This window comes from Colletotrichum navitas (assembly GCF_030913465.1).
Source record: "Colletotrichum navitas strain CBS 125086 chromosome Unknown LY79scaffold_20, whole genome shotgun sequence".
Lineage (NCBI taxonomy): Eukaryota > Fungi > Ascomycota > Sordariomycetes > Glomerellales > Glomerellaceae > Colletotrichum > Colletotrichum navitas.
In genome coordinates, this window is record NW_026850566.1 from 160,717 (window position 1) to 181,237 (window position 20,521).

The window sequence follows — 20,521 nt, forward strand, 5'->3', positions numbered from 1 at the left end:
GTTGAGGTGTGAAGCGAAGCCGCCTGGATGGCAGGAAGGAAGTCGGTCCATCGGTTACAGCTTGAACGTTAGGCTACTTGCTTGTACGACCGGGAGGTCCTGTTCCCCCCCCCCCCCTGACAAGACGATAAGATTGTTCACAATGGATAATACGAGATCGCTGTGGAGGGCGCATGTATATTGTAGTAGTAGTATGGGTGCCCTGGACCTGTCTCGACGACCCTGAGCTGGCCTCACCACACGTGGTTTCCGGCCTTGATTGTGTAACATTTCCAGCATTCGGTGAGAGAGACGTAAACTACACAGTACCTACCTACCCAGGTAGGTAGGTAAGTAAGTTCGTTTAAGTGAGCGCCACGAGGGTACGGGCTTGGTCTCAATTCTACCACTGCGCGGGGTGCATGAGGGGGAGGGGCTATCGACAATCTTTCTTTCTTTTTTTTTCTCTTCTCTTCCCCCCGGTCGTGTTCGCGAACATCAAATCCCTGAACCTAGCGCGCTCTTAATGTGGGACGAGACATGTCGTTCGTTTTCATTACTGACCGTGTGTCCCAGGCATTAGCCTGAACTTGCTTGGCTCATTTCAAGGGGTGGTGGCGCGCATAGGAGCATTCAAAAGTACGAATGATATAAGCTGAGGATAATGTAAGTAGAGATTGCAGTGTAAAATTGGGGAGGAGTAGCAATAAAGGATCGCCTTATCTAGTGTTTTTATTTTATTTCAATCTGTAGGTTGTGCGTTAGCACTAATTCAACACCTCATCCACAACCCACTCCTTCCCCGGGCCCAGTTCATTTGAGCATCGGAAAGCATCCAGTCCAATACAAAGCCTACTACGAACCCACTGTGAACATCCGAGTTCGAAGACCCCTCTCTTCCTCTCTCCCCCTCCTTCTTCTCGTCCTCGTCCTCGTTCTCGTCCGCATCCCCCCTTCGCTTCTTGCCTTTTTACCTGGTCCTTTCCCAGGAGGCGGTGAATTGTTCTCTTGGTGTTGAATCTTGAGTCTCCCATTCGACACATCGTCTCGGGGGTACAGCACCTCGATCACACATTATTACAACTGCCATTGCCACCTCATCTTCCCTAATTCGCCAGCACAACATCAAGGCGACGGACGAATCACTGACCTGGACTCGACTCTTTGCCCAGCAGTGGTGCAACCCGATTTTTACAGCACATACACACACACACACACACACTCCCTCACACCTCTTTTCGCGTACGCGCACGCGCCTGAAGGGGGACAAGTCGAGCCGTCACCGCTTTCTTTCCCGTGAGCTTTCCCTTTCGCTTGCCACGCCGAGGGGCACACGCCAACTCTCAACTCGAGAAGCACAACACCCGACGGTATAGAAATACGCCGAGCAGAACGCCTGCGATTTAAATCACCAGCAGATGTTCTCTGCGGTCTAAGCCTTTCCAACTGCTAATACCTTTTGGATACCTGTTCGCACCCAGCCTGGTTTGTCTCAAAAGTACCCCTCTTCTCAGTGGACGGGAAATCGATTCTACGTCAGAGCATACCAGAACCCCTCCCTCGCCTTTTTTCTAAAGGGAGATTCCTCAAAAGGAGCGCTCATCGCCCGAACGCCCGACCTCGAGGAGAATAGCTCTTCGTCTGCTTGGCCCCTCCCCCCAAAAACGACGAACGACAAGGAAACGCCGCGACCCACGTCCGGCGAACTTGCGACGAAACGTGCAACGGAGCCGAAGGGGCACTTGAAGCGATAAAAATAACCGACGAGAAAGGAGCACATGGCAATGTCGTAGGAGTGGGCCCCGTTGCGCCAAGGGAGCTGGAAAAAAACGAACACAGCCTGAGAATATCAGTGGACCACTGTACAGTTTGCGGAGGAATACCCATCTCGAAGACGTGCGGAAGCTAGTGAACTCGGCGCATGCTGCATCGTGTGTGACAAGGAACAACTCAAGAGAGTGAAGAAGAGAAAGGGAATATGGACACCCCCGAGGTTGCGACGCCCACGTCCGGCGCTGTTACACCCCTGACAATGCCTTCGACGCCGGCTAAGCCCGGCTTTATACCTTTGGTCACGGTTGTCGACTTCCACCATGCCCGCGGACCCGAAGTCGAGCTGTGGTTCGGCGCGGCGGAGGGCGTCGACCCGGCGGTCGAGTATGACTGGGGTTTGTTGCCCTTCATGGCGCTGAGCGACGGCGCGCATTTGTGAGTAGCACCCTTCCCTTCGCCAGCAGGGCTTTGCTCGATTTACAGCCGCAATGGTCGCCGCAATGTGGAGGACGAACGGCTGACAGACGGGAAACAGGTCAAGCGAGGACTTTTCCTACTTCACCCTTCTCCGCCCCGCAACCGCCACGGGGCCGGCGACGTCCCTCTTTGGCATCTCTTGCACGCGGCAGCTTGACGCCTCTCAGCTCCTCAATCGCCCCGCCGAGGTGACGCGCTCGACGGTCCAGAAGGCCGTTGTCGTCATCGCCGACACGCCGCAGCACTTTGGCATGATGCGTGAGCGCCTCAGCGTCGTCACCCAGGCGTGGTTCGCCCAGCGCGAGTTTACCGACACGGAGATACTGCGCCGCTTCCAGGAGAGCCTTGCCGAGGAGAAGGAGCGCGGCTTCCTGACCGACGAGGAGAGCCGTGACCAGCACCTTGGAATGAGCTTGCGAGAGCTTGTCCACGAGTTCAAGTGGCAGACGCTAGTGCTGTTCAAGTGCTGTCTGCTGCAGCCAAAGGTCCGTTAAGCCTATAGAGCTAAAAAAAAATATATGACACTTTCGGTGCGATGAGAAGCTGACCAGACACCTTTCACAGATGCTCTTCTTTGGATCACGTTGCGAACGGCTATGCATGATGCAGTTTTCCCTAATCTCTCTGATACCCGGCCTAATTCGTAATCTCATCGACTGCGCCGACCCGGAGCTGAACAACTACGAGAAGAGGCTGGTGAGGCCCACAAGCCTACGGACTAGCGATCGCAACTCCCTGCTCACTTACATGGGTCTACCTCTCCAGATATTTGGCAAGGTACGTCTGCCGCGACCCGCTCGAAGAGTTCGAGGCACTGACAATGCACACAGGGCAGTCTGTTCGGGCCATATACCCCCCTCCAGCAGCTCGACATCCTCGCCGACTTTGGCACCAAGTCGTACATCGTCGGCAGCACAAATTCACTTCTCTTGCAACAAAAAGACCGCTACAGCGACATTTTGATCAACCTCGACGACCATACTGTCAACGTCACTTCATCCTCCCTCAGAAATTCGCTGGCCCTCTCGGCCGCTGACCGTCGCTGGATCGACTACATCACGCAAGCCGTCAATGATACGTGGGACGACGCTAACCCGCAACGGCCCAACACCATGGGCTATGTCGGTAGTGAAGAGTTCATCCGCCTCCAGTTCGAGGAGTACATCCTCTCCCTCGTATCCTCCGTCAAGTACCACAGCCACCTCCTGGCGAACCCGAATAACCCCCGCGCTCTCCTCCCGCACATCGAGGGCGACCCATCCTACGACTATGGCAGCGATTTTATCGAATCGTGGTCCCGCACAGAGAACTATCGCATATGGAACGGAAACACGGACTCGCACCTCTTCGATGTCGTCGAGCCGCGGCACCCTTGCGCCGGCGGCCTCACCATCGACGACGTCCAGCGCCGTATCGCGCAGCAGGTCCAAGATATGCATCTTGACGAACGCCTTGCCGTTGGTAAGGAAGTCCTCGGGCGGAACTTTGCCGTTGGCAAAGAAAAGGCGTCGAACATGTTCAACAAGTTTTATGCCGACATGGAGGCCTTTCGCGAGGCGCAGAAGAAGAGGGCCGAGGAACAGCGCATCGCGGCAGAGGCTGCTGCCGCCGAAGCCGAGAAGGCCGGCGTGCCCGCTGCCGCATCTGCGGCATCGTCGGGCGGAGCCACGGATGCGGCAAAGGCGCAGGGCAATGCGTCGTCTTCCGGGAACAAGGCCTCCTCGTACGTCAGCTCGTGGGTGACTTGGGCGGGCGAGAAGCGCAAGGCCGGATGGGGCGGTGCCAGTGGCAGTAGTTCCCCAACCACGGCCAGCAGCGGCGGAGGATACGGTTGGGGGCGTGGATGGGGCAAATCCAAGCCGGACGCTAACAAGGCTGGCAAGAGCGACAAGGACTCGGCCTCGGTATCCGGGTCACGGGTATCCACGTCATCAGCGGGTATGGACATCAACCAGAAGCAGTCGAGCGACAGGCATGATTTCCAGCCGCTGACACAGGGCTCGTACACGGAGTCGGTATTCTCAGCGGGCACCGTAGAGTCGGAGATGTCCGCGAGCCCCACGGCGGACCGTCGGCCGCAATCCAAGGAGGGTCTTTCCGCCGTGGCGGATACGGCAGAAGTGACGACGCCGACAACAGCCACGGTCACCGCCGGAAGCGACGGTCGATTGAACGGAGGGGTGAACACGACCACTAGGCCGGTGGCCCCTGACGCGGACAGAGAGGAGGAAGAGGCGACAGCTCCGGTCGCCGCCGTTACGATCACCAAGGCGCAGCAGCCAGAACATGAGAGTGACGACGACGACGACGACGCTGCTGCGAAGGAATCGAGAGCTATGGCCGCTGCCGCCGAGGCGGCAGCCGAAGCGGCCAAGGCCTGGGGCAGTGATCGCTGAAGAGCGCGAGATACTCGATAAAACCACCAGGCGTGGCCATGTAACACTTTGGTGGAGACAGAAACACAAACAATACAGCAGTACAAGGCACGACATAACGCAAAACAGCATAGCAGAGCATTCGCGAGTCCGGGGGTCTGGGTTATGAACTGCATCTTAAAGGAAAAGGGGGGGGTGCAAGGGGAGGAGAGCGAGGGTGGTTGCTAAGGCCGACGACGACAAGACCACGTCGCATGTGCTGGATCGAGTCCTCTCTTTCATCCCCTCCCCCCCTCTGCATTTTACCTTCTTACTTGTAGCTTTAGTCATTTATATATAGACACGCCACGAGGAGGGAGAAACGACACGAGAGGACAAGTCCGTTCACGGGCGTTGGGGGGTGGTTTGAGTTTGGGAGGTTTCCTGGATCCGGGTGCTGATGTAATTTTTTTTCTTTTTCGAGATGGAATACGGCAGAACCAGACCAGACGAGAACAGAAACATGGTCAAATTTGAAACCGACGAGTGTCTCCTTTACGGTTCCCCCTAGGATGAGTGAACTGCGGCGGAACGTGAGATTGTCGAGTTGCCGTGCATGGTATGGCGAATGCCGCCGACCCGCCACGGCGCGCTGACGCCTCCCCGAAGGATCTCGGTCCTGCCGTGGACTCCTTGATTTCTTCCTCCCCCCCCCCCCCCCCCCCCCTTTTCCATCCACGTTGACGAGCGCGAGAGAGCGTGTTTGAATCGGCAAATGGGCAGTGGTTTCAACCGCCCCAGCCTGTTGGATTTACATAAAGAAGAGGGGGGGAGGGGGGGGGGGGGCAACAGCCAACGCCGCCCCCTTCCCCCTTTTCCTTTTGTGCATATTTACAAAGGCACAAAAACAGCGATCTCACGCGGTCACATCTTTGGTCTACGTCGACCTTTTGATCATTTCTGTATTGCTTTCCCTCTCCCGTCCTCTCGAGTTGGAGATTCCCAAAGAATGAGAGAAAGGAAAGAGGTGAAGAAAGAGAAAGAAGAAGAAGAAGAAAAGTTCCAACTTCCTCGAATATGAACGAGTAAAGAAACGAAGATGGGCGAGGAGGCAGGGACAACCCTCCCCCTACCTAGTCCTCCCAGATGGCGGTCTTGGCCTTCTCGGCGGCCTCCAGCCGCCTCTTCTCGGCAGCCTTCTCCTCCTCCCGACGCTTGCGCTCCTTCTCCTTGACGGCCCTGTCATAGGCCCGTTGCTCCTCCGTCATACGGGGCACCTTGACGCCGAGGGCGCTGGCGATCATGCGCCGCGCCACGGCGTCCGTCTTCTCCGGTCTGCGGGCGCCGCTGCTGCCGCTGCCGGCTGCCGGAGCGGAAGAGGCGAAAGGGGCGGAGGGGTCGGCGGCGGCGTACGGAGAGAATGACCGGTCTGCCGCGCTGTACGTCGGGGTGATGGGGGTCGGCGGCGGGGCCTTGGAGCCGTCGGCCTGGGGCGTCGCCGTCCCCTCCCGCTCTTCTTTGTCGTCGTCCTCGTCCTCGTCTTCCCAGGAATCCGCCACCGGCTCCTTAATCTTCTTGGCGGCGGGCTTCTTGTTGGAGTTGTCTATTGACAGCTTGGAAAGGGAGGACGCGAGGTCTGGCTTTTGGCTGGAGGAAGGCATGGTGGTTCGTGTTGGATGTTTGCTTGCTTATATATGTGTGTGAGTGTGTATGTATGTATGTGTGTGTTTGTGTATATAACGAAAGGTGTCTGTGTATATACCGAAAGGGAGTTTGAGAACGTGAATATGTGAGGTCCAGGAGAGAGATGACGGAGTGTTGATTGAACGAGGCCCGCAGGAAGTCGAGATAGTCAGGAACCTGGATTCGGTTCCGTCGGGAAGCGAGGGCAAAAAGTGTGGGTAAGGGCCCCGGACAGCAGGGAAGGGACGATCGCCGGGTGATGGAGAGAGAGGGTCCCTTGGGGCGTTTCCTCGATGGAGGATCAACAGGGTGAGGCACTAGCAAGGTAAAGATGCAGGTTGCAATCTGTTATGAGTTGAGCCGCGGGGTATATGGAGAGACCGGGGACTTGGATGACCGTTTCGGAGCAGTCCTTGGTCTGATATAAGGCGCTCTTTCTGCAGATCACGATGAGTGGGCAGAGTAGAAAAGGGGGTGAGGGAGGCAGGTCTCTCGAGCAGGTTAGATAAGATCCGGGAAAAGGCCTCGGCTTCTTTCAGCCATGCGAACGGACTGTGTTAGATGGGATGGCGGGATGGCGGGACGGCACTGGTCTTGGACAGCTTTTCCATTGTGGGGTGTTTTTTGTGTTTGGTCTCCCTTCCCCGCAACGAGTCAGAGAATCCGGATGGCACTGTTGCAGGCGAGGCAGTTGGTTACATACGATTAGTACACGGTTGGCAGAGGTCTAGCGGACGGCCGGAGCATCGTGGCGTACTGTCTGGGCAGACATCGAACGCGGTAGCCATCTGCTGACATCATGGTATGCAAGACACAGTGTGGTCCTCTAGAGCTACCAGTCGATGGCTGCCCCCTTTCCCAGCCCGAGGCGCTGTTACCACTGACCACATTTGATATGAGTCTATGCATCTAGCAGTACAGCCGTTAGCAGGCCAGCCACGCACGTAGCACAGCTGTGAGGAGGGGGCAAGAGAAGAGGGGTGCGCTTCCTCGTCTTCAGTCTTCAGAGAACGCCGCCCCGCTGGCAACCGGGGCCGAAGTTCTTCCATGTTCCAGAGCCATTGCTGACCGCCCCCCCATGAACCACCTACTGGCCACTCACTGAGTGCCAGGCGGCGAAATGTCAGTGCTCGCTAATTTTTTTTGGTGATGTCGTTTACTCTTCGTAAACCCCCCCGGACCGGTCTCCATATTAGCTCAAAGGTTACTTCTACTCACCTCTGTTCTGTATTTGTAAGGCGTCAGGAGGCGATGCGCATCGCGATTTAGGACTCGGAGTCCTTCCCCCCCCATTCTGCACGTTTCCATTGCCCGTTCTAGCTCGTCTCTTTTGTCCACATCCATTCCCATCCCATACCCAATTGCATTGAGCAGCAAGTACAGAGGCACGCGCCCATTCGTCTTCGGCCCTGTATTACCCCATCATCATCATCACTACCACCACCACCACTACTACGTGCCGGGATCGGAGAGCCTCCTCAACGTTTGACTTGCAACCCCCATCGTCGGCAGCATGGTGATACGATCGAGCTTCCCCAGGCGCCTGACCCTCGGCCGCCCGGCAAACTATCTTAGACGGCCCTACTCGGTTTCGAGTAGCAGGTTACCCGTCGCCAGCACCCCGAGGTCCTCCGCCTCCACCTTCGACCGTCTATTCCTCAACCCCCGGAGTCAGCGAGCAGCCGCCCCGTTTTCGACGTCAACACGATGGCTGAAGGAGGAAGACAGCAACAGCTTCTTCGACCCCAAGGTCGAGCCCCTGTCCGACGAGGAACACAAGGCAAACATTAAGAACCAACGCGAGTTCGAGGAGAAGGAGCTGGCTGAGGCAAAGAGCTCGACCTCTGACTCCTCCGCCAAGGGCGACGGGTCCGGGGCTGCCTCGCAGGACGGTAAGGCTGGCAGCGCCGCCGGCGGTTCATCTGCCGGATCGGGGGGCGGTGACGACAAGGGCGACGGCAGCGGCAGACGCGGGCGCAGGGCATCTGACAAGAGCCTGCAGAAGCCCGTCGTGCCCGACGTCTACCCCCAGGTCCTGGCCATCCCCATTGCGAAGCGGCCGCTGTTCCCTGGCTTCTACAAGGCCATCACCATCAAGGACCCGAATGTCGCCGCCGCCATCACCGAGATGATCAAGAGGGGCCAGCCGTATGTCGGTGCCTTCTTGTTCAAGGACGAGAACCAGGACGAGGACGTTATCCGCAACGTCGATGACGTCTACGATACCGGTGTCTTTGCGCAGATTACGAGCGCCTTCCCCATGCACGGCGAGCAGGGCGCCCTGACGGCCATCCTGTACCCTCACCGCCGCATCCGCCTGTCGAGCCTGCTGCCTCCCGGAAAGGAGGACGCCAAGCCGAGCGAGGCCAAGGTCGAGCCGGTACCCGAGCCGATACCTCCGAAGCCCGTCGAAGAGGAGGCGCAGCAGGAGAAGAAGGGCGACGTCGTCGCAAGCTTCGAGGAGAGCGCCGTGGCCCCCAAGGCTGACCAGCCGGCAGAGAAGTACGAGCCCACGGCGTTCCTCAAGAGATACCCCGTCAGCCTCGTCAACGTCGAGAATCTGACCGAGGAGCCCTACGACCCTAAGAGCGCCGTCATCCGCGCCGTCACCAACGAGATCGTCAACGTGTTCAAGGAGGTCGCCACGATGAACAGCCTCTTCCGCGACCAGATCTCAACCTTCTCCATGAGCCAGTCTACGGGCAACGTCACGTCCGAGCCGGCGAAGCTGGCAGATTTTGCCGCAGCCGTCTCTTCGGGCGAGCAGGGCGAGCTCCAAGAAGTCTTGTCGAGTCTCAACGTCGAGGAGAGGATGCAAAAGGCCCTTATTGTCCTGAAGAAAGAGCTCATGAATGCCCAGCTCCAGTCCAAGATCACCAAGGACGTCGAGAGCAAGATCACCAAACGCCAGCGCGAATACTGGCTGATGGAGCAGATGAAGGGCATCCGCCGCGAATTGGGTCTCGAGTCCGACGGCAAGGACAAGCTGGTCGAGAGGTTCAAGGAGAAGGCGAACAAGCTGGCCATGCCCGAGGCTGTACGCAAGGTCTTTGATGACGAGATCAATAAGCTCGCGCATCTCGAGCCTGCAGCATCCGAGTTCAACGTCACGCGGAACTACCTCGACTGGCTGACGCAGATCCCCTGGGGCCAGCGCAGCGCCGAGAACTTTGGCATCAAGAACGCCATGACGGTCCTCGACGAGGATCACTACGGGCTGAAGGACGTCAAGGACCGTATTCTCGAGTTCATCGCGGTCGGGAAGCTGCGCGGCACCGTCGAGGGCAAGATCATCTGCTTCGTCGGTCCTCCCGGTGTCGGAAAGACATCCATCGGCAAGTCTATCGCCCGTGCCCTGAACCGCCAGTACTACCGATTCAGTGTCGGCGGTCTGACGGACGTGGCCGAAATCAAGGGTCACCGGAGAACCTACGTCGGTGCTCTGCCCGGTCGCATCATTCAGGCGCTGAAGAAGTGCCAGACGGAAAACCCGCTGATCCTCATTGATGAGATCGACAAGATTGGCCGCGGCTACCAGGGCGACCCCTCATCCGCCCTGCTCGAGCTGCTCGACCCCGAGCAGAACAGCTCGTTCCTGGACCACTACATGGACGTCCCCGTCGACCTGTCCAAAGTCCTTTTCGTCTGCACCGCCAACATGACGGACACCATCCCGAGACCCCTTCTCGACCGCATGGAGCTGATCCAGCTCTCTGGCTACGTCGCCGACGAGAAGAAGGCCATCGCCGACAAGTACCTCGCCCCGGCCGCCAAAGAGGCCGCGGGTCTGGCCAACGCCGACGTCCAGCTCAGCGAGGAGGCCATCGAGGAGCTCATCAAGTCGTACGCCCGCGAGTCCGGCGTGCGCAACCTCAAGAAGCAGATCGAGAAGGTCTACAGGAAGTCCGCGCTCAAGATCGTGCAAGACCTCGGCGAGGACGTTCTCCCCGAGAAGGAGGCCCTAACTGAGGACGGCAAGGAGGCTCTGGCTGAGTCGGAGAAGAAGACCGAGGCGGCACGAGAGTCGGGCGAGCAGCCCGCCGAGGCCGCGACCACCGAGAAGCCCCGCGTAGCTCTCAACGTCCCCGACACGGTCCATGTCACCATTGGCAAGGACAACCTCGTCGACTACGTCGGCCCCCCAGTCTTTACCTCGGACCGACTCTACGAGGTCAACCCCCCCGGCGTCTCCATGGGTCTGGCCTGGACCCAGATGGGCGGCGCCGCCATGTACGTCGAGTCGATCCTGCAGGCGCCCCTGCGGCCCAGCAGCCGGCCCGGCCTCGAGATCACGGGCAACCTCAAGAACGTCATGAAGGAGTCGTCGACGATTGCCTACTCGTTCGCCAAGTCGCTCATGGCCAAGGAATTCCCCGACAACCACTTCTTCGACAAGGCCAAGCTGCACCTGCACGTCCCCGACGGCGCCGTGTCCAAGGATGGCCCCTCGGCCGGTATCACCATGGCCACCTCGCTCCTCTCGCTCGCCCTCGACACCCCCGTCAACCCCACTGTTGCCATGACGGGCGAGCTCACCCTCACCGGCAAGGTTCTCCGCATCGGCGGCCTGCGCGAGAAGACGGTCGCTGCCCGCCGCGCCGGCTGCAAGACGGTCATCTTCCCCAAGGACTGCATGTCCGACTGGCTCGAGCTCCCGGAGGTATGTCCACCCCCACACCCCGTTCATTTCCACGCCTGATGCGCGTTCACGCGAGAGTTTGCATGCTAACATTCACCGCTACTAGAACATCAAGGAGGGCATCGAGGGCAAGCCCGTCGCCTGGTACTCGGACGTCTTTGACATCATCTTCCCCGAGCTCGACCGCGAGACCGCCAACAAGTGCCAGACGTGCGAGTGGAAGAAGGTGCAGGACGACAAGAAGAAGAAGGACAAGAAGAAGAAGCGGGACGATTCCGACGACGAGGACGACGACTAGATCCCTCCATCGTCCTCTCTCTCCCCCCCTACTCCCGCCCCACGACGTTGTCACATATTGAATGATCTGCTCATCCGCCGTGGCCCACGTCATGGTATGTCGGGAAGAAAGCCCTACGCCCATCCCCCCGCGCGTCCGCTCCTCAAGAGAACCCTGCATCATTCCCGCAGGTCTCGTCTTTCTCATGACGAGTGCCCTGTCATACCGACGGCCCCGTGTCAGCTGGGGCGGGCAGTTTGAGACGCGTCAGTGGGCAGGGGACCGGCTAGACGGGGAGGCGGGAGCCGAGGAGCTGATGGACTGGGTTGGCGTTCTGGCGAAAGGAAGCACAAGATAGGGTGGTTTCATCATAAGACGATTAGACGCACCCGCATTAAACGTTACGGCACGATGGCAAATCTCTCACCTCCGATACTACATCTCTACTCTAGATGGTCTTTTTTTTTGCTTGTTTCTTTTTTCTTTTCAATCTCTAATTGGCTGGCTGAGATTCGACGGGTGTTGTCGACGTGGAAAGCGAGCCGGGGCCGGCTGTGTAAGAATAGGGTTGCAAAGGCACTGACCCAATCGCATGAGGAAAGTAGATTGCGCGGCAGCCATTCCCGCGCAGAGTCGGTGGATGTAAGTCGAATCGCGAGACGCGCGATCTTCGCATAGCGGCAGAGGAGCAAAATATTGTATACTACCAGCCCCAAGCCGGGGTGACTTAACCCCTCGGCGAATCAGCCACATTTGATCACTTGTTCCCCGTCCTCCTCCTCCAAGACGTGTGGTGTTGCAGCAGTAGTGGCCATTAGCGGCAGCATCAGAATTCGATTGGTCTCCCGATCAAGTGGTGTGGTAACTTCCGGTCGATGCTGTTCAAGGCGAGCATGAAGGCTGGGACGGGAGGGCCAGGAAAGGAGAGCACCAGCTTGCCGGAAACGCTGATGCCTGCAGATGCGGCCGGCCTGGCCACAATCATGTATACGCATGTCGACGGCCGCAGTATGGGCGCTGGTAAGACGGCCATGCCGTGCAGTACGTCCAAGTCAGACTGGTGTATGGGGTGGCCGGTCGCGGGATGGGATTGGAGAGCCAAGGGCATCCAACGAACGGTGGAGCATCCGTCTCCGTGCCGCTGGAGAACCAAACACCCGCGTCTTCTGGCGCACGACGGGCGCTGCTGCCCGAGACGAATCCGAGTCATGGTGACGAATTTGATGCGCCTGATTGTGACCCAACTTTCTAGAACCGAATGAGCTCCGAGCAGCACAAATCGGGGACATGCTAAGTTGAAGCAAAAATATCTCTTCGTCACGGATTCACCGGCGACAGCGGTAGGGATGCCAAGGGGTTGTGGGTGCCATGTCCATCCAGCCAGGCGGGAGTGGTGGGGTTCGCGGGTAGACGTTCGGATCTGTCAAAGAGCGAGCAGACGGGACGACCCTTGCATCGTTTTCCCTGCCTTTTCATCCCACCACCAAAAATCGCACTTGTGAATCTTCGAAACCGTACTCTCAGTGACTCCAAGACGGGAGATCATCAGGTCCAGGTGATGCGACACTTGACGAAGCATGGCTATGTCTGCTGCCGGCCTCTTGAGTCGCTAGCGAGCTGGAGGGAGAGAAGGTTGCTGCAAGAATGGATCGTCAACGTCTGTGCCGCTGGCAGATCCCGGACGACCGGGAAGGGCAAGGAAGCGGTCCCTTCTGATGTCAGAGCAAGCTTGGAGGATAACTCTGGCCATGCCTCCGGAACAGTCCGACAGCCTGTCAACAGGGAGACAGCCTCATTATTTGGGCTGCGTCGATGCCCAAATGCAAGCAGTGCGTGAGGAAGGCACCTTACATCGGACCTGGCCACTAACGTTGACCAGCCGGCCGGGCTGACAGCCAAAGAGTATGGAGCAAACACTCTTGATTGCGTCTGTCATTTGAAAGCAGCATTGGCCTAGAAACAGGTCACGGCCGTGTCAATTTTCTAACCAGCAGGGCCTTAAAAGCAAATAGCCTATGAGGCCAGAGGAAATGTCAGAAAAGTGGTGTCGCAGCCGGCACCAACCTCACTGGACAACACCCCCCATGATGATGGACCAGTTCGTTTCCATGTGCTGCATTGCAGTGCTATGTCGCGGTCCCATCGGCTGCAGCTCAGTAGCTGTCGTGTCACCTTGCAAATGGTATGGCGTCAGGCAGTGGAGGGCGGAAACATGACAGAGACGACTGATTGGCAATGTGTTGGCCCCTCAGACTGCAGACGAATACAATGGGTTGCGCAGCAGGCGTCCTTGACACACAAGGGCGGCGAGCACGTGGGTATTTCTTCGTCCTTGCTTAGTTTTGCGGGCAGAGCTCGACGCAGATAGACGGAGAGGGTCCATCAGTTGTAAAATTGCGCAAGTGCCTGATCTTCGACGCAAGTGGGCAAGCGAAGAGCATCCTCTTGCGCCGTCATTTGTGGGAGATAGCGGGTCAAGACATGGAGAGGATTTAGCCAGTAACGGATTGCTCTCGAGGTGCATTCGGCGCGGTGGATTGCAAAGATGTCGTTGGTGTGACTGGTCGTTTATGCGGAATCCCACGGTTCTGGCGTCGTTCTGGTCAAGGGCAAGCCTCCCACACTGGGGATGCGATTTCAGCGGCAACGGTCAAGCGCATCTTTGAGTGCAAACGATGACGGCTCAATCGGCCAAGATATGTCGGGTCCAGATTTTTGAGATAGCCAGCCCCTGAGTCGCCAATTAGGCGACGTAACGGGGGTGTCTTGTGGTGATCATATTGACAAGCCCCCCGGACGGGGGCCCTGGCGGCAGCGGTAGTATCTCAAGCCCCAATCCGCTGTCTGTATCCGATTTCCGTCTGGCCAGCACCCTGGTTGATACCTATATCGACATGTGGGCCAGGCAAGAGGGAAAGGGCGGTCAATTGCTTTATGTGAGGCCAATTGATTGAGGAGACGGCGTGCAGTGACGATGTGGATGTTTGGCGGGTTTGAAAGAAAGAGACGTGGTTTGAATGCGAGCCCAACGAACCCAACGCCCACAGAAAAAAAGCAGTGGGGATCCAATCGCCAGAGGAGGGCTGAGAATGGAGGTCATCGTACATGAGAAGACGGACGCTAAGATGACGGGGAAGAGTTCGTGGTGGTGGAGAGCGGCCTCATGCCGGGTCCTCTTACGGGCCCCAATTGCTCAGCTGGTGTCTCGCAGAGAGTGCCGTGACTACCCAGGTACCTACCTACCTGCTAACCTACCTAGGTACCTAGGTAGGTATTCGCAAAACATCCACCGGCTGGAAGTACGATGACGATGATGATGGCCGTGGAAGGCAGCTACGAGGCAAAGGAAATGCACGCTTGTTGCTTGGAGGAAAAGGCAGTTGCAACCCATCCCAAAGGAGGAGGCACCGTTCCTTGCACCGTTCGGAACGGGAGGCAGCGAAGATCCACGGACACTAGTCTCTCCTCATTCCTTCATTCCTTCCTTCCCTTCTTTGACAGCTTGGGCATCGCCGGGACATCTGACGTCCAAGTGGGCGGAGGGGGAAAGAAAAAGTGGACAGCGCATCAGCGTTAGGAAAGCCCCACTCCTCCACAAATAGGTTAGGTACCTAAGTACCTAGGTAGGTAAAGTAGGTAAGCTAGGTAGTCAAGCTCCCACAAACCATTCCATATTCATCCAGTGACAGCCAGCCATGAGGTGGCAGGGCGTTGTGCCTGAGTGCCCAAGTGAGGTCAGAAAGCATGGCATCTTGGTCACCTACCTAGGTACCTATCCACAACACCTCGTGTAGGCAAACAACCATCATTGAGCAACGTGCCTTAGCGTCCGTTGGCCTTTTCCCTCGTGCCAGCCATGGTTCTTCAATCTGACTGGCCATCTGGCTAGCCATGTTCCTTAATCCTCACATGCGCTTCGCTCCTCAGTTTTAGCTGGTCCAGAAAAAGAAAAAGAAAAAAAGGCATCTTAAAGAGCGCCACTGCTATTGGCACAGGAGTTCTACGAAGTCTCTTCCGGGTGCCCAGCCTCCCAGCCTCTTGTAACAGCCAGAAACACGCGACCTGGGGGTCCCGATATTGTCCTCACGTACGAACACTACCTCCTCTCCTCATGCGCTACTCCTGCATGCGCGTGCATTACTCTGGATATCCGTACACCCTCGCGACAAGAAGTAAATTGTCGCCCCAGACCCCCAGACCAGACGCAGGCGCTGACGCCGAACCCCACGACGGCGAGTGTACAGGGCAACCGTCAACGGTGCCCCTCCCCCTCCTGCTTCTCCTGGAACCCTCCCTCCCCTGCTTAGCTCCTCCTTGCCGCTTGTTTTCCATACAAATCACACAAGCCCAATGTTCGCCTCACCTCGTCGTTTACTTGTCTACCGGCCACACCTACCAGCACATCACGACGACGTTTGCCTTAGCTTACCCCGGCCATACATATCAGACTTCTAACCGCACTGCCGTCAATACACACATATCTTGCGCCTACGTCGTCCGGCATCATCCTATCCTACCTACACCACATCTGTCCTACCGAGACGCAGGGCGGTCCGACTCAGCTTCGCTGACGCACGTTACACTGCCACCCCGCCTTGGCCTAAGGCGGATCGGATCACCTTACGCGCCAGAACCATCCCTCCATCGTCAAAAGAAAACAACTGCACACGCGCTGCCTTCCTCGTCTGCCTGGCTACCGTCTAAAGTGAGCCCATCCGGCCTTGCCAGTCCATGGGAAGGAAACCACCTCTCAGGCTCGACCTCTGTCCCCCTATTCCCGAATGACAGCAAATACACCGCAGTAGCACCACCTACACACACCAGTCACCTACCGACGGCCTCCCGATTGGGGTTCGAGATTCCTCCAAAAGGCCCGTCGAGTCCCGGCCGATCCTGCGTCCTCCGCCCCCCGTCACTCTCGTCTGAACATGGTCTTGCCCACCATTGCTTCTCTGCACACTTCCACCCTTCATCGTCACAACGTCTGATGTCTCATTTTGCGTGCGGCTGCCTGCATACTGTCCGTAACGCTCGAGTTGCAACCGGACGTCCACAAAAGGACGCCCCTCGTCATTCTTGTCTCGCGGTGCCCGCGCCCGGCCACTTCCCAGCCGCTGTCAACCCAATTTAGCTCAGACCCGGCACCAAACCTGCCCAGAACCAGGCTAGACATTGACCGTCTTTCGCTCCAAGGCCCATCCTTGTCCCCCGCCTGGTTCGCTCCCGGTCAAAGCTTGCGGGCCTATCCCTAATTAAACACCTCGTCCCCAGGACCACACCGCTTGGAGCCTCACCCTCCACCGTCTTGACGGACTTTCCAGAAAGGATATCGACATCTCGCTGTGCCTTCCACTTGATTGATGATGGCGCAAATGAGTCCATCTCCTACGGAGCCACCGCCCACATCGGGTCAACACTCCACCAGCTTCTTGCGCAAGCTCTTCGGACGAAACAATGCGGCTCCGGCACCCGTCGGCCCGCTCCAGGCCAAGGAGCCCGAGCCCGAACCTGTGCATGAGCCCGACTCGGACGACCCGCAAAGTACAGGCCTGATGCGCCGAGTCTCCAGGAAAGTCGTGCCCGGACTTCCGCGGGTGCAGACCTTCAAACGCCAGCAGTCAGAGCGCAGGAACAACCTCGCACCAGTTGAGCCTTCTCCGGCAGAGAGGCGTGCTCTATCGGTGGACAGGCGCGTGCAGTCACCACGCACTGCGTCGCAGGCCCAGTCGTTTCCCCGAGCTAGCGCACCGGACTTCCTCGAAAATACCTACGAAATCCAGTCTGCCTCTTCTGCCCCGGTCAGCCCAGTAGAGGAAAAGGCCGAAGCCAGCTTGAATCAGATGGTCGCCCCAGTGTCAGCGCCCACCTTCGACGATTCTCATGTGCATGAACTGCAGTCAATTTCCGATGCGCACTCAGTAACAACATCACAATCACAATACGAGGCTATGATTCACGATGAGCTTGAAACTACTTGGATTCTTAACCTCAGCATGCATTTCCGCGACAAGTCCAAGAGGGAAAAGTTCTTTGTGACGTACCGAGAAACTCCGACCCTCTGGCGCCGGGTGACCATTTCCCTCGATTATCGCAATGCCCCGGACAACTCTCTCGAACTGGATTTGATGCACACCAAGTCTCAACGCGACAAGAGCTCAAAGATCTACGAAGCCATCAGGGATAGTCTTCAAGACATCCAGTTTTATCACTCCGTTACCAACTTGAAACTACAGACCACCGATGGCCGACTACATGTCCACGTCGTTGAGGACGTAAACGTGAGTCGACCAGTCAGTCAACACCCCTGCTTGGGTCCTAACTCGTAGCAGGAAATTATTCAATACCCCACCGTTCGCCAAGTGCAACACCTGGGTTGTCGGAGGATCAGGGAAAGAGATATTGATTTTGACTCTCACATGTCTGGGTTTGTATACAAAGTTCGCGTCGGCGGCGAAGTTCTCATCAAGAAAGAGATTCCAGGCCCCGACACGATCGATGAGTTTCTTTACGAGATCAATGCCTTGAACCGGCTTCGGTATTCGAGAAACATTATCCGATTTCACGGCGTCGTCGTCGACGATGACGACGAGTACGTCAAAGGATTGCTCATCAGCTACGCCGTCCACGGTGCTCTCATCGACGTCATCTATGATAATCAACAGGAGTCCGAGTTGGGTCTGCCGTGGCCGATCCGAGAGAAGTGGGCGCGTCAAATCGTGCAGGGACTGGCGGACATTCACGAATCCGGCTTCGTACAGGGCGACTTCACCCTTTCGAACATCGTAATTGACGACGAAGACAACGCCAAGATTATCGATATCAACAGACGAGGCTGCCCGGTGGGCTGGGAGCCTCCCGAGGCAACGCCACTTATTGAGAGCAACCAGCGCATCTCCATGTACATTGGTGTCAAGTCAGACCTCTATCAGCTCGGCATGGTTTTGTGGGCGTTGGCGGCGCAAGATGACGAACCGGAGGCCCAGGGACGGCCCTTGCAGCTCACAGAGGAGCACATCGTGCCAGCTTGGTACCGGGAGATGGTGGACATATGCCTAAGCGATGATCCCAGACTGCGGCTGCAGGCTTCGTCGCTCATGGCTTTGTTTCCCGAGCCAGCGGTTGGTGACGATGCTGCTCCCCCGTCTATCTCCGTGGACGACGGCTACACCATGCAAGAGTACTTTGTGGAGGGCTACCAGGGCAATGGCCACGCGCGAGTCAAGACTGCCGAGCCGGCCCATGACTGGTCATACGTCAATCTAGGCCATACCTACGCCGATCCGTCGAGAGGCTTTTCTCAAGACCCGTACTACTACACGAGAGGACGATCCCCTCCAAGCCCGCTTCCAAGTCATTACGGGCGTTGCGATTCGCCTCACGTGGGCCGCAACATCTCGAGCTGGGCGGAGGCCAGGAACATTGCACCGTCGTACAGCGACGTTGGAGGAGACGAGATAGAGGATCACAAGAGCACAACACCGACGACCAGCAAGGACTCCATCGCAACACCTGAGCTGATGGACGAGACGAGCAGGTCGATGCAACAGAGGCTGGAAGAGCTACAATGGACACCCCTTTCGAACGACTTAGCAGCAATAGATCGGGCTGAACTCGACCAGACGCCAGGGCAAGTGGACAAGAGACTCGTTGGAGAGGAGCTTTCCAGGGTCGTATCCGGGACGGAGCTAACGGAACCGCATGCTTTCGTCGATCCCATCGCATCACGGCCATCCATGGCAAGCCCTCTCACTGTCAAGAATGCCGATATAGAAGGGGAAAACGCGGGGGGAGACGTCATGGAAGAGGCAGGCCAAGTTGGGAGTGGCCAGGACGCGGAGCCGGACGCAAAAAAAACAGCAGGGCAAACAGTGCCCCTTGTAACGGGGAAAACAGAACCCAAAAACGAACTGAACAGCAACGACAACATCTCGAGCGAGTCGGGTAACATCGCGGCTGCAACACTACTTACGGAGCACGAGGATGTGGCTGCAACGCCATCCACCAAAGAGACCACTACAGCAAACCCAACTGCTGCCAAGGCTGAGGCCGAGAACGAGTCGGCAGCTGTTTCCGAACAACAGATTCCGCCTGCACTCGACGCAGAAATTCCGTCTCGAGACAATGCGACGCCTAAGACTGATACAGATGCCAAGACAGCAGCACCGTCTTCCCCAGTGGCAGGAACTCCGGAACTCAATGGCGTGGGCGCGGCATACCTCGATACGGACGAACAGAAGATGCGGGAGAAGGCATCTCTTGGCGACGACTTTTCTTCAAACACGGTGGCACTGGCAGCACCAACGGCAACGACGATGACAGCTGTCGAGAAATGATGAGTGTATACTAGAGGGCGCAGCAGTTTTGGAGGTGAATTGTGCATGTGAGCAACTCGATTAACCGGGCATCTGGGATGGCGTCTTCTTTCTCTCGAGTGATGGTGCAGCCAGTTTGGAAATCGGATTGGCTGTTCCTACCAGTCATTTGGCATAGCATTGGTGTAGATATTCGTGCAGTCTGTGACATAAATGATGGGCGTTGAATGGGCTTTTGATGAACGTAGCTTTCAAGACTGTGTGGTTGCAGATCCTCCCGTGGTGATATTCGATGACTCTGAAGACGGTACAGCGCTGGTGAGATGCGCTGTGACCCAAATACCGACTACCCCATTGATATCGTCAAGTAGGCAGAATCAGGTTCGATGGATAGAACAAATCGATACTGAACAGAGAGAAGCGCCGTCCTAGTAAGCACGATGACGCGCGGCGGATAGGGCCTGCGAGTCTGGTGTGAAAGTCGGGGTTGAAGCTACAGTGACAGTGATAGGAGTTTCCGAAGGCAAGGAGAAGCGTGTGTCAATCGAGGGCTGTTTTAGACTGAATTGTTGTGTTCTCCCTCGTTTATCCCGACAACAAGGTATTACCAAGATCCCGAGATCGGCTGTAGTTGTGAACAACCCAGGCGGTCCAGACAAGGTTTGATATCGGCTTGGCAACGCTTTGACGGGTAGCAGTCCATGTTGGCGAAGCTTATGGTCTAGATAGATCGAACCCAACCAGGCGTGCTTTCTTTGAATGTCGCCAAGTTTTGGTCGAATCGGACAAGTGAAAGGGGCTGGGCGTAGCGGCTTGTAGAGTCATGATAGGTGAAGCTTGGAGCTTGGGGCGCATGAAGCCAGGGGCGGCTAGCTATGGCCCCCAAGCTTCTGGTAGCAAAAATGAGAGGGAAAAAGAGGGAAAAGATGAAGAGGCGAAGAAGTTGACAGGCAGACAAGGCGGATGTGGCGTTGGTCAAGTGAAGCGCTCCACCTAATCGGGTTAGCATGAAAAGGTTCCACAATGG

The 20,521-nt window shown here is 57.1% G+C and overlaps 5 protein-coding genes across 5 annotated transcripts; 4 read left to right on the top strand and 1 right to left on the bottom strand.

The window, feature by feature from the left end:
• Nucleotides 1–1,957: 1,957 nt before the first annotated feature.
• Nucleotides 1,958–4,625, top strand: LY79DRAFT_512782 (transporter Avl9; the record flags this gene model as incomplete). The annotated part of the gene is made up of 4 exons (XM_060554414.1): nucleotides 1,958–2,187; nucleotides 2,288–2,714; nucleotides 2,794–3,006; nucleotides 3,060–4,625. 4 exons carry the CDS (start codon nucleotides 1,958–1,960, stop codon nucleotides 4,623–4,625), a joined length of 2,436 nt encoding a protein of 811 aa, XP_060415540.1.
• Nucleotides 4,626–5,690: 1,065 nt separating this feature from the next.
• Nucleotides 5,691–6,575, bottom strand: LY79DRAFT_154449 (uncharacterized protein). Its single transcript, XM_060551086.1, has 2 exons — nucleotides 6,346–6,575; nucleotides 5,691–6,266 (listed from the first exon to the last, which is right to left on the bottom strand). Exon 2 carries the CDS (start codon nucleotides 6,242–6,244, stop codon nucleotides 5,717–5,719), a length of 528 nt encoding a protein of 175 aa, XP_060415541.1. The 5' UTR covers nucleotides 6,245–6,266; nucleotides 6,346–6,575; the 3' UTR covers nucleotides 5,691–5,716.
• A 1,204-nt stretch (nucleotides 6,576–7,779) lies between these two features.
• Nucleotides 7,780–11,203, top strand: LY79DRAFT_578650 (ATP-dependent protease La; the record flags this gene model as incomplete). Its single annotated transcript, XM_060559963.1, has 2 exons — nucleotides 7,780–10,926; nucleotides 11,012–11,203. The coding sequence occupies 2 exons, from the start codon at nucleotides 7,780–7,782 to the stop codon at nucleotides 11,201–11,203; spliced, it is 3,339 nt and encodes a 1,112-aa protein (XP_060415542.1).
• Nucleotides 11,204–15,190: 3,987 nt separating this feature from the next.
• LY79DRAFT_154483 (uncharacterized protein) lies at nucleotides 15,191–16,428 on the top strand. The gene has a single exon (XM_060551087.1). It carries the CDS (start codon nucleotides 15,294–15,296, stop codon nucleotides 16,311–16,313), a length of 1,020 nt encoding a protein of 339 aa, XP_060415543.1. The 5' UTR covers nucleotides 15,191–15,293; the 3' UTR covers nucleotides 16,314–16,428.
• LY79DRAFT_683894 (kinase domain-containing protein) lies at nucleotides 16,375–19,515 on the top strand (the record flags this gene model as incomplete). Its single annotated transcript, XM_060564618.1, has 3 exons — nucleotides 16,375–17,454; nucleotides 17,512–19,003; nucleotides 19,076–19,515. Exons 1-3 carry the CDS (start codon nucleotides 16,543–16,545, stop codon nucleotides 19,513–19,515), a joined length of 2,844 nt encoding a protein of 947 aa, XP_060415544.1. The 5' UTR covers nucleotides 16,375–16,542.
• Between the last annotated feature and the right edge of the window lie 1,006 nt (nucleotides 19,516–20,521).